The sequence below is a fragment of the Heteronotia binoei genome, chromosome 2 (genome assembly GCF_032191835.1).
Source record: "Heteronotia binoei isolate CCM8104 ecotype False Entrance Well chromosome 2, APGP_CSIRO_Hbin_v1, whole genome shotgun sequence".
NCBI lineage: Eukaryota > Metazoa > Chordata > Lepidosauria > Squamata > Gekkonidae > Heteronotia > Heteronotia binoei.
In genome coordinates, this window is record NC_083224.1 from 115,905,422 (window position 1) to 115,923,552 (window position 18,131).

The 18,131-nt window shown below is 40.7% G+C and overlaps 1 protein-coding gene across 1 annotated transcript in view; it reads right to left on the reverse strand.

Moving 5' to 3' along the window:
• Positions 1 to 4,550: 4,550 nt before the first annotated feature.
• Positions 4,551 to 18,131, reverse strand: part of PLPP3 (phospholipid phosphatase 3) — a 145,251-nt gene continuing 131,670 nt past the window's right edge. The window contains exon 6 of the mRNA XM_060231884.1: positions 4,551 to 6,472. Within this exon, the coding sequence (XP_060087867.1) occupies positions 6,347 to 6,472 (126 nt within the window). The 3' untranslated portion in view covers positions 4,551 to 6,346. The remainder of the gene's footprint in view (positions 6,473 to 18,131) is intronic.

The following is an 18,131-nucleotide window of genomic DNA, read 5'->3' on the forward strand; positions in this document are numbered from 1 at the left end:
CCTCAAGTTTCGGGACGGTTACCATCCCCAAATCTTTCGGCTTCTCCAGGCGGAGGCTTCCTTTGTTCGAACGCGAGGGATTTAGCACCTCTGGGCAGCGCACGAGGACTGCTGCTCTTCCCTCCGAGTCCGGCACACTTGGCCCCAGGGTGCAACCGACTTGGCCCCAGGGTGCAACCCACGCACTTGGCCCCAGGGTGCAACCCACCCCAGTGACGCCACTGTAAATACTTATTATTTATATTATTCATTCATCATTACCATCTGTTGTATGATTTTTTAAAATGAGTTTAAAGTCCTCTTGAGTGCTAATTTCACCATTCTTTAGACCCCAGCAATTTTATTTATTTATTTATTGCTGTCAAGTTGCAGTCAATTTATAGCAACCTGGTAGGGTTTTCAAGACAAGAGAGTTTAAGAGGTAGTTTCCCATTGCCTGCCTCTGAACATCCTGGCCATTTAGCAATCAAAATATAATTGAGGGGCGGGGGGGGGGGGGGGAGATATTCAAGCCGATCAGGATTTTTTTTAAAAAAAAAACTGAGTTTGAATTTCTGAGTGACTTTAAATTTTAAAGCAATTCATTCTTCTTCGTTCCTATGCTCTCTGCCCCAAAGGTCTCTGTGTGTAATTTTCCTATACTCTTTAAACCATTCCAAAAAGAAAATGAACTGGGGTGGGGGGATGAATGTTCTTAATATCCATTTTTAAAACCGTGATGTGCCAACCTTTATAATCAGTATGACTGGTTTCATTAATATTGTGGAAAAGTTGAATAGAAGGGAATAAGGCATGTTAATCTTAATAGAACAGATTGCTTTTAAAATCACATTTGTTTCAGATTGCTATCAGGCAACCTGAATGGTCATTTTCTCACTATGATTTTAACACAGCTCCCGGCACAAAATCTGTTCTATGTATTAATGTCAAAAGCAAGCCTCCCGCATGGGCAGTTTTTGGAAACTCTGTAAGAAACCCAAATCATTTCAATTTGCATGATGGAAGAGACCACCCCATAGGTAGGCTTCAGTGCCAGGAAGCAATATTTGATTCTGTTTTCAGATCACTCCGCCCCCAAATGCCTTATAACTTTATATTTTTGTTTCCAAAGTGCTGTCTGTGGTTGGAAGATTTGATGTGTAGAGAAAATAGAACCAGAATCAGATGAGTAAAGTGGTGGTAGTCTGCAAATCCCCATGAACTGGTGCTGTTTGGACAACCCTTCACTGAAAGCTTTCATTGCTTCCAACATCTTGGTAGCCCAGAATCCATTAATGTGATTAGGATTGGAAGAGGTGGCTGGAAGCAATAAAGAAAGCAGAACTTTATAGAGCAACACTATGCTGCGTCTTTCTTGCCTCCAGCCACTTCTACCAATGGAACATCAATCAGAAATCCTAATGAAGATGCAAAACATGAATTTATCACTACTACATCTATGCTGGAGGAGACTGTTAATCACATTATTAGGAGCTAACCTGAATTTAGCAACTATGTACAGTGAACACAGATCTTGGAAGGAACTTCCTAGTCAAAGCTCAGATGGCCTTATTCCATTCACCATTCCTTATTCATTTTTTGTGAATTAATGGCAAAAAATGACATATTATTATAAAAATGTAAAAATGTATTATAAATAATATATCCAATGTCTTCTTAAAGGAGTAGAGAACTTATAGTTTCAGTGTGAGCAAAAGTGAGAAATCACTGAAGGCCCAAGCTGCTTTGCTTTGTGCATGAAATTAAGTATCAGGAGACCAGGTTGTCTGCTCATTGACTTTTTGTTTTACAAAACCATGGGGAATTTAATTTAAAGTTTCCTGTAGCCAGGGCTTTTTTTCTGGAAAAAAGATGTGCCAGAGCACTCAAGAGGGAAATGAAGGAGAAACACACTGGTGCTCCACATGAACATCTAAACGTTTTTTTAAAGAATTTTGATTCCACAAAGAGGTTTTGGAACTCCTTTCTGTCACATTCTCCCAAAGAAAAAGTCCTGGCTATAGCATATGTAACATCATTGCCGACTTACTTGAATCCTATGGCATATAACAGGGGTGGCCAAATTTGCTTAACATAAGAGCCACATAGAATAAATGTCAGATGTTTGAGAGCCACAAGACATGAACATCAGATGTTTGAGAGCCAGAAGGAAGGAAGGGAGGGAAAGCAACTTTAACTTTAAATGCATTCTCCAAGCCACCAGTTGCCTTGGTTTGGAGAAGTGATTTAAAGAGAGAAATGCATTCTCCACGCCAGCTGATGGGGACAGGGCCCTTCAAGAGCCACACAATATGTATGGAATGGCCACATGTGCCTCCTGAACTGCAGTTTGGCCAGCCCTGACATAGATAGATGAAATGGTAAGCTGTCTGATGGAAATAATTCAGATAATCAGGGTTCAGTCTCACTGATTTTGCTCCTATTTTAAGTACTTAACTGGATTATGCCCTAACTTGGATGGCTCAGGCTAGACCAGTCTCATCAGACCTTGGAAGCCACCAAGGAAGTCCAGGGTTGTTATGCAGGGGCACCCAATGGCAAATCATAAGAACATAAGAGAAGCCATGTTGGATCAGTCCAATGGCCCATCCAGTCCAACACTCTGTGTCACACAGTGGCCAAAAATTTTATATATATATATATATATATATATATATATATATATATACACACACACACATACATACACACACACACACATACACACACACTGTGGCTAATAGCCACTGATGGACCTCTGCTCCATATTTTTATCTAAACGCCTCTTGAAGGTGGCCATGCTTGTGGCCGCCACCACCTCCTGTGGCAGTGAATTCCACATGTTAATCACCCTTTGGGTGAAGAAGTACTTCCTTTTATGCATTTTAACCTGTCTGCTCAGCAATTTCATCGAATGCCCACGAGTTCTTGTATTGTGAGAAAGGGAGAAAAGTACCTCTTTCTCTACTTTCTCCATCCCATGCACTATCTTGTAAACCTCTATCATTTCACCCCGCAGTTGACGTTTCTCCAAGCTAAAGAGTCCCAAGCGTTTCAACCTTTCTTCATAGGGAAAGTGTTCCAGCCCTTTAATCATTCTAGTTTCCCTTTTCTGGACTTTCTCCAGTGCTATAATATCCTTTTTGAGGTACGGCGACCAGAACTGCACACAGTACTCCAAATGAGACCGCACCATCGATTTATACAGGGGCATTATGATACTGCCTGATTTGTTTTCAATTCCCTTCCTAATAATTCCCAGCATGGCGTTGGCCTTTTTTATTGCAAACGCACACTGTCTTGACATTTTCAGTGAGTTATCTACCACGACCCCAAGATCTTTCTCTTGGTCAGTCTCTGCCAGTTCACACCCCATCAACTTGTATTTGTAGCTGGGATTCTTGGCCCCAATGTGCATTACTTTGCACTTGGCCACACTGAACTGCATCTGCCACGTTGACGCCCACTCATCCAGCCTCAACAGGTCCCTTTGGAGCGCCTCACAATCCTCTCTGGTTCTCACTACCCTGAACAATTTAGTGTCATCCGCAAACTTGGCCACTTCACTGCTCACTCCCAACTCTAAATCATTTATGAACAAGTTAAAGATCATGGGACCCAGTACCGAGCCCTGTGGCACCCCACTGCTTACCGTCCTCCACTGCGAAGACTGCCCATTTATACTCACTCTCTGCTTCCTATTACTCAGCCAGTTTTTGATCCACAAGAGGACCTGTCCTTTTACTCCATGACTCTCAAGCTTTCTAAGGAGCCTTTGATGAGGAACTTTATCAAAAGCTTTCTGGAAGCCAAGGTAAACAACATCTATCGGGTCTCCTTTGTCCACATGTTTGTTCACCCCCTCAAAGAAATGTAACAGGTTAGTGAGGCAAGATCTTCCCTTACAGAACCCATGCTGAGTCTTCCTCAATAACCCGTGTTCATCAATTTGCCTACTCATTCTGTCCTTGATAATGCTTTCTACCAGCTTTCCCGGTATTGAAGTCAGACTGACCGGCCTGTAATTTCCCGGATCTCCTCTGGAACCCTTTTTAAAGATGGGGGTGACATTTGAATCACCTCTGAATGTCTCTCACTCTGAGAACCTTACAGGACCACCATAAGTCAGCTGCATCTTTATGCCCCTGTGACTTCGCTGCAGGCATACCTTCCAAGGAGGTTGTGAGCACAGGCAGAATGCCTGGAATTCCTACTATGGAATCCTATGCCACTGGTCCAGGGACTGATAAAACTTTGTTTAAATGTTCACATCCAGTTAAACTAAATGAAGGAAGAATGCTTATGCTAGATTGTGTCCCACAAATGTTCAGTGCTGCTGAAGAAGACCATGGGATGCTCCTTAAAAGACATTTGGGTTAATTTTTCTCTGATCCAACACATCAACCAAATAATAAAATTATAAGCAGTATGTCACATAGCTGAATAGTGCAAGCCCTTTCAAGATCATTGTTATGAAGATATGTGTATAATGCTTCTTCTGTGTGAAATTAACTATCTTCCAGGGCAACGTTCCCTAGTAACCAAATACAGAATATGAGCTCACAGATGAATTAATTGTGCCCAGAAAATTTATTTATAAAGCACATTTATACAGCAATGTTTTTGCAAATACAAACTTTAATTTTGTACTCTACAAAAAACTTGCATATTCTTTTTTTTTTTAAGAAACATTACAAAAATACAGACAATTTAATATGGTTTTATACAATTGTCTTTAGTTGTTATTTTCATTAAAATATTGCTACCACAGAACTACAATATTTTAGTCAACTATAAAAAAATTAAGTCAATGCTTTTTTTAAGCAGCAAAATGTAAATAACACAGGTCAAAACACAGTTTATAATCATAGTGGATATATCTAAAATTGTTTCAGAAATAATATTTTACATAGTTAATTTTTAATGTTTTATACATTATTTATATAATATTTATATATATTTATAAAAATCATAGCTTGCTAGAATTGAAATGATAGGACGGATTCTGTATGACAAGGATGTGCAAAGGCCAGTCTGCATGGTTAGCATTCGTTATTCAGTTCTCAAAACATCTTTTTTTAAAAAAAATTGTCTTTTGGAATTCTATTTGAAAGCCTAGAAGGAGAGTTACTGGGCAAAGTTCTGCTTCTCTTCTTCATTTGCCCTTGGTAATAGTTGAGAGCAGCATTTGGCCTAGTGTCTAATTAACAGTTTATAACAATCCCTTTTCTTCAGGCCATGGAAAATAAGGAGAGGGATTTCACTGAATGTCATACTAGGACAGCTCCGCCCAGCAGTCTGTCCCAGATTTGCAAGATCCATGTTTTCTAGGTCTGAAGTCCAGATCCCATAGTGCTAATGTATATCAAGACTGACCTACTAATAAAAGAACATTCTGTGAATTTTAAATGAGTTGGTCCTCAATGGTTTAGAAATTACTTTAGCAATCTGCATGCATCAATGGAAACAAGAGGGAGATTTTACCAGGACATAAAGCAAGTTCTACACAGGGTAGACATTTCATACAGTACTGGTATGATACATATGTAAAGATACGGATCCTGCACTTCTCAAGCATTCCTCATTTGACAAGTCTAACCTGCTCTCTGATGCTTAATAGAGAATAAAAATGTGAATATGGAGACTGTCATACAGATGCTGGAGGAAAATAAGAAAGATGATAGCTGAGGGGGGGGGGGGACCCTGCAGATTGTATTATATTCCAAATGGAGAACAGACTTCCTTTAGGCACAGTCAGGTATATAAAGTCCCCCCACCCCAAAGTTTGTGTAGTGGGAATAGAAACCCTTGCAACATCTTATAGGGCAAGCTTCTTCTAAATCAAAATTAAGTCACAGTATGGAATGGAGTCAAAGAAAATCAATATATAAAATATAAGAAATTAGAGTGATCACAAATCCTGAATCAGTGCTTATTTCTGGTAGACAGTGCTATAGTCTAGGATGGTGAGGGTTTTTTTCCCCTTTTCTTTCCCTCCTCTCTCAACAGGAATTGGAAGCATCATAGTGAAAAAAATGCAGAGATGGCCAGTTTCCTAGAATCATTTAGTGTTCATTAAGCTATGAACAATTCAGCATTCACTACAACATGAACACTTAGCCAATTGCACATTTAGAATTCCTGCATGTTTTGAATTGTTTTTTCATTTTGTCTTACACTTAGTTAAACAACATCCATTTTATGCAAATGCTGTAAGAATATAAAGGCCACCAAGTAAGACCTTATTGGTCAGGTAAGAGTCTCTCCCTACATTCTACTGTCTGATGAGATTGAGAGCAGCAGGTAGTTGCTGTCAGCAGTCATTTTGCAAAACAAATCAATTTTTTTAAAAAAATCTGCCAGTCATTTACACCATGTTGTGATGATTGTTCCTATCAATTATATCCACAGGTGAAAGGATCTCCTTCCGGATTGGAGGAGGAGGCAAAGGAGTCTTTGTTTTCTGTTTGAAGAGGTCAGAGACATAAAACACCTGTGGATACAATGAAAAATAGATTATTGCATTCAATAGAACAATCCAAAGTTTTGTTCCCACTCTCTTTTGCTTTACACATTTTCTACTCGTTTTGGTAATTTATTTATTAATTTATAGAATTTGTATCTTGCCTTTCTGCCTTGATTCTGCCTATTTAAAACATACATGATACAATTGCATTTAAAAACTATTAAAATCAGACCTCGTAAACACGTCATTAAAACAACTGGAAAACACAGTTAAAATGCAAAACAGAGGTAAACACCAGCATCTTCAATTGTGCCCAGAAACAAACTGGGAGCCAGTGAAGATGGACCAAAACTAGATATTTATTTATTTAACCCAGTGTTTTTTTTATTTATTTATTTTCTTTGATTTTAACCCTCCAAGTGTGTTCAGGACAGGTAACAACAAGTAGTATAAAAAACAATTGAAACATTATAAACCATTTAACAATAAAATTAAGTATCAATAAGAATACAGATTAAAATCACAGTTAAAATTATCATGATGACGACATAAACTATTATCCCACACAAGGCCCCATAGCTGGAAAAGGCAGCTCAGATAAAATTGCTTCTGCATGTTCTTAATGGTCCTCTGGGCAAAGAGAGGGACTATTTTGAGCAGGGACACCTCAACTTAAAGCCTGGCAGAACAGCTCTGTTTCACAGGCCCTGTGGAATTGCATCAAATTCTACCATGCAGAGGCCAGGACAGAAAATGCCCTGGCCCTGGTTGAGGCTAAGTGGACCTCTTTTGGACCAGGGATAACCAGTAGATGTTACTGGAGCGCAAGGCTCTGTGCAGGTATATGGGGAGAAACAGTCCCTTAGATATGCTGGTCCCAGGCCCCTCAGGGCTTTAAACGTCAATACCAGTATGTTCCTTACAACCCGCTACAGTCAATATCCTTGTTTCAGCATTCTGTACCAATTAAAGTTTCTGAACATTTCTCAAAGGCAGCCCTGCACAGAGTGCATTGCAGTAATCTAATCTCAGTGTAATCAGGGTATGCACCTAGAGTTGCCAGTCCCCAAGTGGGAGCAGGAGACTCTTCGCCCCAACAGCCATGACCGGGCTCAATGTCCCTGATGTGATGATGGCATACAGAAGTGATGTCATCATGTTGGGAATGCCACACGTGGTGATGTCGCCCCATCCCCCAGCTTCTTCCCACCCACTCACTCCCACTGGCGAGGAGGTAAGACCTGGCAATCTTATATGCAATACAGTGGCCAGATTTTTTCTGCCCAGGAAAGGTCACAGCTAACTAACCAGTTGAAGCTGGAAGCAGGCACTCCTGGCCACAACTGCCACCTCCTTATTTAGCTGTAGGCCTATGGACTTGTTTCTTCAGGGAAGTGCAACTCTATCCAGAACCCTATCTAGAACACCTTAAATACTGAGTCTGACATTCCCCCCACCAACACTCATCTTGTCAGGATTAAGCTTCAGTTTATTAGCCTGTATCCACTCCAGAACTGCCTCCATTCACCAGCTGAGGGGTTCTGCAGTATGTCTGGGATCAGCATGGGATAGAGATGAGTGTCACCACATATTGGTGATAGTGCAATCCAGATCTCCAGATGACCTCACCTAGCAGTTTCATGTAGTTTAAAGAGCATAGGGAAAAGCTGGAAACTTGCAAGACCCCATAGCAGAAAGGAATGAGCAGTGCTACCTTCTGAAATTACCCTCCAGGTAGGACCAGACCCACCACAGATTGGCCACTCGCAATTCCAGTCCAGAATGATACCATGAATAGTAGGATAAAAAAACATGAGTTATGCTAATTCTGTTTATCTCCCAGCACAGGTTATTCACCAGGGTGACGAAGGCTGTTTAATCCCATAACCAGGCCTGTTTAATCCCATTAACCCAGTCAGCCAGCATATCAATGGAAGATTAAGTAACCAGCATGTTCAAGGATCCTACAAACAGGTAATAGGCCTCAGACTTCCAAGGATCCTGCCCACATCCTCAGACTAAATTTGCTGAAAAGTGTCCCAAACAGTAGGACAAGTTGGCGCCCTGGCACCATCCAGTCCTGTCACTGCTAATGTATAGTCTATGTGGGAATGGATGTAACAGATTTTATCTGCAGTATGCTGAACAAAACAGTCACAGTGGCCAGCTAGAACAGCTCCACTGGCCTACACTATGCAGATGCAATGGTGCTGAGAAAGTGTTTTTTCTTTATCACCATTACTGCCGTGAAGTATGCTTTGAAATGAGTTTTTCCCCATGTCCTATCAGGCTTGGCCCAAGTCTTCCTCTACTGTCACTGTGCTGTCTCCCTTGTCTTTTACCACTCACAGCCTCTCAATAAACTAATGGGCTACCTGGGCTCTAATACTTGAGAGTGGACACCTGGGAATGATCAGATTAACTGCCCAGGTAATATTCTCATTTCATAGGTCAGTCAGGGCATTGACAGGAACATATAAACAGAAGACCCTTAATATATTTTATTTTTTCGGTCCTCCAAGGAGCATTCTCTTCCTCCATTTTATCCTCACAATGACCCTGTGAGGTTGGTTAGGCTGAGAGAGACTGTGACTGGCCCAGGGTCAGCCGGAACTTTATGGCAGAGTTGGGATTTAAACATGGGCTGTCCAGATCCTAGTCTGGCATCCTAATCACATCCTAACCACTACCCAACATATATACCAAATTTATACATATTCTAAGGAAGTCATTTGGACGTCAAAGACTGAGCTAGTCAATTCTTTTAAGAAAGAATTTATTCCACTGGACAAGGAGATGCAAAGATGCTGAGCCTGGATCCAGTTAAAACTTTAATTTAGGTTCATTTTATGCTTCTCGTCTGCAAAGATGCAGAACTCTCAGCTGATTATTCTTCTCTAACATGTCTAGAGTGGTAGCTGTGATTTTGCTTTGGTGACTTGGCTATGATTTAGACATTATTATGATTGGCCACACTACAGTAAATCTCAGTTAGCAAACTGTTACAAGAAACAGAAAAATCTTGACATAATTGCAGCTATGTCTGTCTCAGTAGTTTTTTGCTAATGTACCTGCTGCCTCAACACCTCAAAGAATTTGAGATCTTAAAATTCTGTCCTTCCTCTTAAAACAGGGGTGGGGGAACCCTTTTTCTGCCAAGGGCCATTTGGATATTTATAGCATCATTTGCGGGCCATACAAAATTATCAACTTAAAAAACAGTGCTCCACCGAGGGAGAACAATTCAGGCCAGCAAAATTAATACAAATAATTATTTTTCTATTTGAAGCAATGTGGGGAAAGCCTGATTTGGCACACAGACCCCCAGCCCACCACCCTAGGCAAATGCCTAGGTCCATGGCTTTTTTTGTAGAGGCTGCCACGTGGCTTAGCTCGGCCCAGCAAACCCCAAGGGCCAGACCAAGTGATCTCGAGGGCCATAAATGGACCTCGGGCCAGACGTTCCCCACCCCTGTCTTAAAACCATCTGCAATTTTATGCAACTATTTGAGATAGCCTCAAACATAACATGGGCCATTTGAATTAATTAAATTAATTGCAAAGATACAATGAAAGGCTGGCATTAAAGCAAACACCTTATCATTTACTTTCAGTTTAGGTTTAAGTGTAGACATACAACTATCCTTCATACTCATTCTTTCCTCCTTCCCCCAAATTTTCTGATGTGGTTCCCCAAGATGCCACATCATAGCTATGAGCCAGCTGTTCTGAAAGTCACAGTCTTCATCTACAACTGAGAAAGATTTGTCTATGACTGATAATGAGTCACAATCCATAAATATTCAACACAATTTGGCAACTATTTCTAGAACTGATGCTAGTGTTTAATCCTCACCCATACATATACAGTTGCTTCCCATTCTTGATTTCTTTCTCTTAATTTCCTTGTTGTTTTATTTTATTTACCCATTGATATTATTTATTACCCATTTATTTTATTTACCCATTGATATTAGCTTTCTTTACCAAATAAGTCAAATATTTTCATTTAATGGGATGACTTTACTTTTCTTCTCTACTAGTAAATTCAAGCTTAGTCAGAATGATTGTATAGCCGGTTTTAAATGTTTAGGAAGAGATATTCCTAGCTCCTTTCCCTAAAATATCCAATGACGTATATGCTCTTACGGATGTGAACATGCCCACATCTGACAATTCAGAGAAGCAGTCACACAATGAGAAAGCTCTGAGAGGAAGCTTAGACATCCTCCTTTAGTGTTACAGCCTAGGCATTATCAGGCTAGCATGAATGATAGACTTTCTCCCTTGCAAAATGCAACCTAGAAAGGAAAAGAATCAGACCAAGCCTGGCTTGCTGCAGATACCTGTCTTACGCAGAATAGCAAGTCTGCTGAACAAAAAAAAAAAAAGCAAGTTACAACACACACACACAGTGAGAAAGAGAGAGAGAGGTATAAAGGTATACATACATGCAGGCCTCATTTTGGACAGGAGCTCACAGGAGTAGAGCTCTGGAACCTGTACATTTTATTGTGTTCTTTCTTTCTTTACCCCCCCCCCAAAAAAAAAAAAAAACCTTGCTTCTGGGCTCCATTGTTCAAACCCCCTGTGAGAATTTTGCTGAACTCTAAGATTTGACAAACTTTCTAATATTTTTCCCCACAAAAAAGGGCAAATAACCCAAACATATAAAGCAGACAGAAATCATTATGCCACTGTGGCCACATAGGAGAAAGTAATTTTAAAAGTATGATGGGAGTAAGGTTTTATTATGATAATTATAAGTCTAGAAGCATTTTAAGGTAGATGCTGAGCTGATATAATGTAGTACACCTTCCGGTAATGTCAGGGATGTGTAGTATATGCAAATGAGTTATGCAAATGAGCTTTTTCTACGAAATGACACCTACATACATGTAATACATTTGCAAGCTGTATGTGCACAAAGCATTTATGTATTTATATATATAACAAGACATTAACTGGATTATTACTGGATACATTATGCCAGTGTAACAGAGACACCGTTATTACTTAGTGGGGATTTGCAAAGTATGGGCCACTTTCTGAAAAAAGGAGTTGGATAAGCCATTTGGTTCCTGGAGTTGAGAGTCTGTAGACAATTCAGAGCTATTTTTTGTAGAAAAAGCCCAGCAGGAACTCATTTGCATATTAGGCCACATCCCCTGACACCAAGCCAGCTGGAACTGCGTTTCTGCTAAAAAAAAAAAAGCCCTGAAACAATCTAAACCTAGACTTATATCTCTTTTGCAACCACAACAACCAAATGATTGACTTCTATTCCAGTGACAACTGTATCCGGTATGAATATTCCTCTTGTTTATAGGTACTATGCTTGTTTTTATGATATTTTTTAAAAAACAAAAGATTTAACAGGATTAGGATAGCTGGAATCCTAGTTGTAGGATTCCATCAGTTAGGCTGACAGGCTTTTCAGTGTGAGAAACCACAAAGCACTTGATTGTTTAAAGAGACTGGTTGTTTACTATGTGCAGATGTCTTCATTCAGACTTCCAATTGTCTTGCTATGCTCCCAGATAAGTTATTTTGACATCTGTATATTTGCATTGGTGGCTACAGTCAATTCACGGTGGAAACAGAACTGTACCCAGAAAAATAGGTAATTGGAAAAGGAAAACAAACAGGATCAATCTCTTCCTTAAAAGTATTATTTATTTTCATTTTATGTTCTCTTTGATCTCATGCACTGACACTACATTTCCCTTCTTAATGGCATGATTGGCATGACTCCATTGATTTCAGTGGGCCTATACTGGAGACAGTAGCTATTAAAGATTTTTTTTCCAGAAAAGAAAGTTGTATCTCCTGTTGCACACAGTAGGGTTCACCAAGAAAAAGAGCTGTGATTTACCCGCACAACCCCCATCAGCAATTTTGTGACAATACTATTGAAATAGATGAGAATTTAGTAGGATTCTCAATCCCCCAGCCTGCCAGGGGTTCCCCTGATTTCAGGGCCTCCAACCTGCCAGCACAGAGATGGCTGGCAGGGGGTAGCCCTGCCCCTGAAGAGCTCCATCATTGCCTGATGTGCCCAGCATGGAGTAAGATATACTTAAGATGTTGTCCCAGCTTCACAGAAGTCACATATCTACCAGCGGCTCCTTTGTGGTCTAAAGAATGTTTAAACAAACCAGCACACAGGTACACAATTCTTACAAAGCTCGGGAAAGCTCTAAAGAGCACCTGGGTCTCATTGAAATCAGTGGAATGTAAATTCTTAACTCAATCTTCTTGATTTCAGTGGTTTGTAGATGTATGTAACATCTTCTAGAGTGGCTGCAGAATATCTGGTAAACTTTCCTTTGGCAGGTCACTCATTTGGACTACTTTTGTGGAGATGAGGGCTAAAAGGCCATTCTGATGATGTGCCTCTTACTTGCCTACTTCTAGGGACTGGTTTCAATCACAGTGATATCCATATCCCATAGCAAGATCTCCATGACAAATCAATTTGTGACAGGAGTGAGGTGGGGGTTGCATGGTCAAAGTGGCAGATGGGGATTAGATTAAATCTGGCCTTATTTTCTAAATGAATAAATTATGGATGGAGTGTCATCTTGGCTTCCTTACCCTTTGCTCCCTGGTTCATGGTGTGTGTGGCTTTAAATCAGATACCTGGTAGTAGCTTTAATTCCCCTGTTAAACTGTATTTCACTTTAGCAAAACTTGAGGTTATAAAAACACTTATAGAAATCATGAAACATGATCTTCTAAGGTTAGAACAGTGTGTTAAACCCTACTAATGCCTCAGCTGCTTAACACACAAAAAAGAGAGGGCAAATGCACACAGTGTTTTTGCTTGGATTTATTCCATTTCCTGTAGAAGGTGCTCTCCACCCATAAAGAAAACTCAACAGCAGAAGACTAGGAATGTGCAGTATAAAGTTGTAAGCCAGCAGCTTAGCATTTCAACCAATTGATTTCTTTTTCTTTATTATATTAGAAAAGATGTAGGCCCAGAAAGATTTAGCAAACATCTGACATTCAGGTGAAAAAGAGTGGGAAAATGGTATGGTCTAATAAACAGCCACTTCAGAGCTGCACTACAGAGGATGGGTGTTCATGTTAAAACTTCACCTATTTTGATTTCAGAAATTCTTTGTGCATTTCAATTCCAAGCAAAACAAGACTGTTTCATCAGCTGGGAAAGTATGAAATGCATGTCTTGCATTTGTTATTTCAGGCTGGGAAATGCAAGTGAAACACTGGGTATAGCTTTGGTAACCCTTGGAAATGAAAAGTCAAATGACTTTTGAAGAGAATTGCTGCCTAATGATGGGTAAACTTAATAGCCCTTGAATGTCATTGAGTCTGAGACAAATCGGTCTTTTTTATTGTCTCTGCCTCCCTCTGGAACCTTCCAACTGTTATATGTTAACACATGACTTTCAGTTATTACTGCGCAGAAATATAGTGCTTGTAGCATAGCAACTATGCCTCTGACATCATGGAAGGCCAGGCCTATCTTGATATTATGTTGGCTATTATTGTTATGTGTGACACAAAAAGAGGTCTAGTGATATGGATATGATTCAGCATGCAGCCTTAGGATAGTTTTTATGATAAGCAATAGTTAAAAGTTCTAAACACAGCCAATAAACTCTGACAGAAAATGAGGCGATGAAACATAGTGGTATGGTATGAAAGGCCAGGTGCTGAAGCTCAAAAAATTTGGCCACCAAATGAGAAGGAGCACTAACAGGAGAAGATTCTGATGCTGGAAAAGACAGAAGACAAAAGAAGAAGGGGATAGCAAAAGATGAGATGGCTGGACAGCATTACTGATGTACATGAATTTGAGCAGACTTCGGAAGATGGTGGAAGACAGGAGGGACTGGTGTGACTTGTTCCATGGGGTCGCAAAGAGTCGGATTCGACTGTGCGACTGAACAACAAAAATGGATATAATCCCTTTCCAAAGACTTAATGGCATTTCTGAAGAGGGGAAAACCATTTCTAATACACCCTCTTTCAGCCAATATTCCCCTTCTCCTGATGCAGTTCTTGAGAGTCTACAGCCCCCAGAAACAAAATGTCAGAAGGGGCTCAGTGGAACTGCAGTAGGAAGGGGAAGTGGGAAACTCCCATTTCACAAAGTCCATGGATAGTAAAATATACCCTGGTGTTGGCAGCTATTACTCTGATAGTCTTAGGGAGAGACAAATAATATTAGTTTCACAACACTGGGCTCTCTGAAGCTACCAGACTTCTGTTATTATTTATTTATTTAATTTATATTCCGCCTTTCCTGCCGAAGGCAGGCTCAGGGTGGCTCACAGATTAAGGGTCAAGCAATCAGATTAGCATGACCAAACAAGATAGAACAGCAGTAAAAGCATAAGAACAATTCTGTACTGCTACTTGTATTGAGTCATTGTATGTAACCAAGTGAAGAGAAAATATTCCAAACTCAGTTTGTTGCTGAGCATGTCTTGCTCTTCCCTTCTCCATACATTGTAGTTAGCTGTGACAGAAAGCAGGCTATGCATGTTAAGTATTCTGCCCCCTCCCACCTCAGGATCTTATGCCAAGTTTATCTCAGGCTCAGAATCATGATTACTGGAGAGTGAGAGACTAGCTCTAGTTAACCTAAGTATCTGTATTTGTACACAACAGGTAATTGGAGATTGTGTTTAACTTCAATTCTTAGTATGGGAGGGGGACAAGGAAAGGAGGATGGCACAAGAGAGATCCTGGCAACAAGATGTCTTGACTTTTTCCTTCCATGATGATTACATGTGATCTCTGATTGCAGCCTCAATGAAACTCCTTCCATTAGCAGATTTGAATATATAGGCAAGGAAAGACTCAGGCTCACCTGTGTCTGAATACATGGGAAAACATATTTAGCACCCGGCCTCAGATTCAGTGGGAGCTCACAGGAACACAGCTCCTGAACCTTTCTGAGAGTTCCACCTCTTTGTCCATTGAATAGTATAAGCAGCTGCATAACAATCCTTGGATGAGATCCACCACTTATTTTTCTACAAAATGACCCCTTTTTAGTACCTTACATTCTTTTTGTATAAAAAAAAAACACAAAAAAGAACCCAAGTGGTCTTGGGTCTTATAGATCTTCTCTCCCCTCAAAAAAAAAGAAAGAAGAAAAGCTATGGATTACATTTTAATGGACACTTAGAAAATCTGGAACTGAAAACACAGGCCAAATGTTAAGTACAATATATGGGGACTGTGCCCAGCCCAACAGGGAATATCTGGGGACTTTTTTGGGGGGGGGGGGGTGGAGCCAGGAGACTTTCCCATTCCATACAAATAAATAAAATACAGCAGTGCAGTTTCCCTGAATACAGTCTTTATTTCCTTCTCTTTTTTGCCTTTTTGTTCCACAGCAGCTGCTAAATAAAAATGAACACACAAACAAACTAAATGAAAATGAACACATACACACAGGGCTTTTTTTCTGACACCAAGCCAGCGAGAACTGTGTTCCTGTGCGCTCCTGCTCAAAAAAAGCCCTACATACACACTCACAAAGCAGCCAGATAAATGGTTTGTATGCCCACACTTTTGTGATTTCCCTGGGGTAATGGTGTACATAGCTTTACTTACTGGAGTTGCTGAATGTAACAATCTGCTGTATTTCAACCAACTAAGGAGAACAAGGTCTAAGAGGTGGAGTTTTCCTATAATCAGGTTCTAATTAACTATTTATTTATTTATTTTTACTATCTCTCTACTATCCCAAACAACTTCTGAAAGGAATGCAAAAGGAAGAGAGGGAATGGGCTCTCTCACTTCCTCGGCCTCCTTGCCCACCCCCCTGCATTTTTAGTGCTGCAGAGATTTAAAGGCACTCACACCTTCCAAAACAGAAGCAGTTTGCTAACCCTGCCTGAGATCTAAAGACTCATGGTGGCTGTTGGGATGGGGGTTCCCCCTTCTAGCCAGCTGGCTGGCAGGAGGGAGGAGCCTGCAAAACTGGGGAATCCGCTGCCTGGACTGGGGGACTGGCAAGCCTAGCTGTGTTTTGTTTATTTGTTTAGTCACCAGTTGTACAGACAGGATGCAAAGGGGAGGAGTGATGCAAACAGTCTTTAAAAGAGCTGTGGAAGCAACAGAGGAAGACTGAACACATCAAATGACTGGAGAAGTAGCAATTGCTACTGCAAACTAAATAACGCTGCTAACTGAAAGTACTTAACCCAGACAGGACATAGGGCAGAAATGAATTAATAATAGTGAAAATATAAAAAAAAATTGTTAAGGAGTCGCTACTAGGACGCTTCTGAATCAACACATAACTGAACATTTTAGCCATTCTTTGGGAACAGGAAATTGAGAAAAGATTTAGGAAATCATTAGCTACCCCTCTCTAAGCTTCCTCTTCTAGTCCTGTGCCTGTCCAAGGGCAGGACAGACAGTGACCAATGCCCTCTCCATATCCTGGCTAAGGACACAAAAGAACAGCAGTCAGGGAGGGAGAGCCCCAGGCTAAAAAGGAAGGACTTCGGATGCGGATGGAGTTTCTCAGGCAGCTGCTTCCTCAATAGCTTTACTTCGTCACAGGAAAGTCAGCCTATAGCAGCCGAATTCTCACCCCTCCTCTAGCCTAGTAAAACTTGCCATCTGTTTAAGGGTCAGGAGAGAAAAAGAGTGCCAGATTTGCAACTTACCATTAGACAGGAAATGGTCAAACATCCATCTCTTGTGTCAGGAACCTTGTCAGCCAGAACCTTTTTGATTCTATAAACGGAGATCATTCGTGCTGTCTTACTACTACACCCTGTATTGTGAAATTTCATTTTCTACCTCTCCCAAGAGTCCCAGCATTTGACAAAGCATTTTAGAATGACAAACAGGGGAACAAATGGAACATATACAGGCACTTAAGACAACATGCACTGATAGTATCTAGATAAAGCCACATGACACAATGTGAAGCACCTGAGCTGAGAATAAACTGTTTTGTTGTTTTCAACAATTGCCTGAGGCCTTTCCTCCCCTAAACTCCTCAAATCTCTTTAAAAGGTGATGTATTGTTGGTTAACAGCAGGGATAATAAAAAGGTCACAAAAGCTTTGAGAAATATTCATGATGTGTATCTGTAAACTGAAAATATGGGTCTTACACTTCTGCTATGAGAAGTGGCTCAGCTGCAGTAGAAGAAGCTGTTCAGATCTAGAACAGAGCTGCTGGTAAGGTGAGTGAGACTTGATTTGCTTTTCTAAAATTGCTGGGGAGCATTACCTAGGGTTGCTGTGGGAGGTAACTGTGGAGTGCTTGGTGCCTGCTGGAGAGGGCTGATTGCTTTTGTGTAGCTGTTGCTGAGTGAGGAGAGCTTGTTTGCCTGGGGGTAATTGCTGGCCCCACTCTCTGCTGTTGCTCTGGCTGTTGAGTCAGAGGTGGGTGGGGGCTTGAGCCTTTAATTTGCAAGGCTCATCCTTGCCAGAGGCTCTTGGCCTGTGGCTTTTAGTCTGGGGATCTAGCCTAGGGGTTCTGTAGAAAGGTGGGTAGTTACTCAAAAGTAGTTTCAAGTGGTAGTTGGTAGTGAGATTTAAAGAGAAGTGAAGATAAAGAAATTTTTGAAATGGATTGCAGCAGTATGGCTGGTGAGGGAGCAGAGGCAGTGAAGTGTAAAGACTGAGATGTTTGTATTTCTACCTGAGAGTAGCATGAATTACACTTGTAGCAAGTGAAA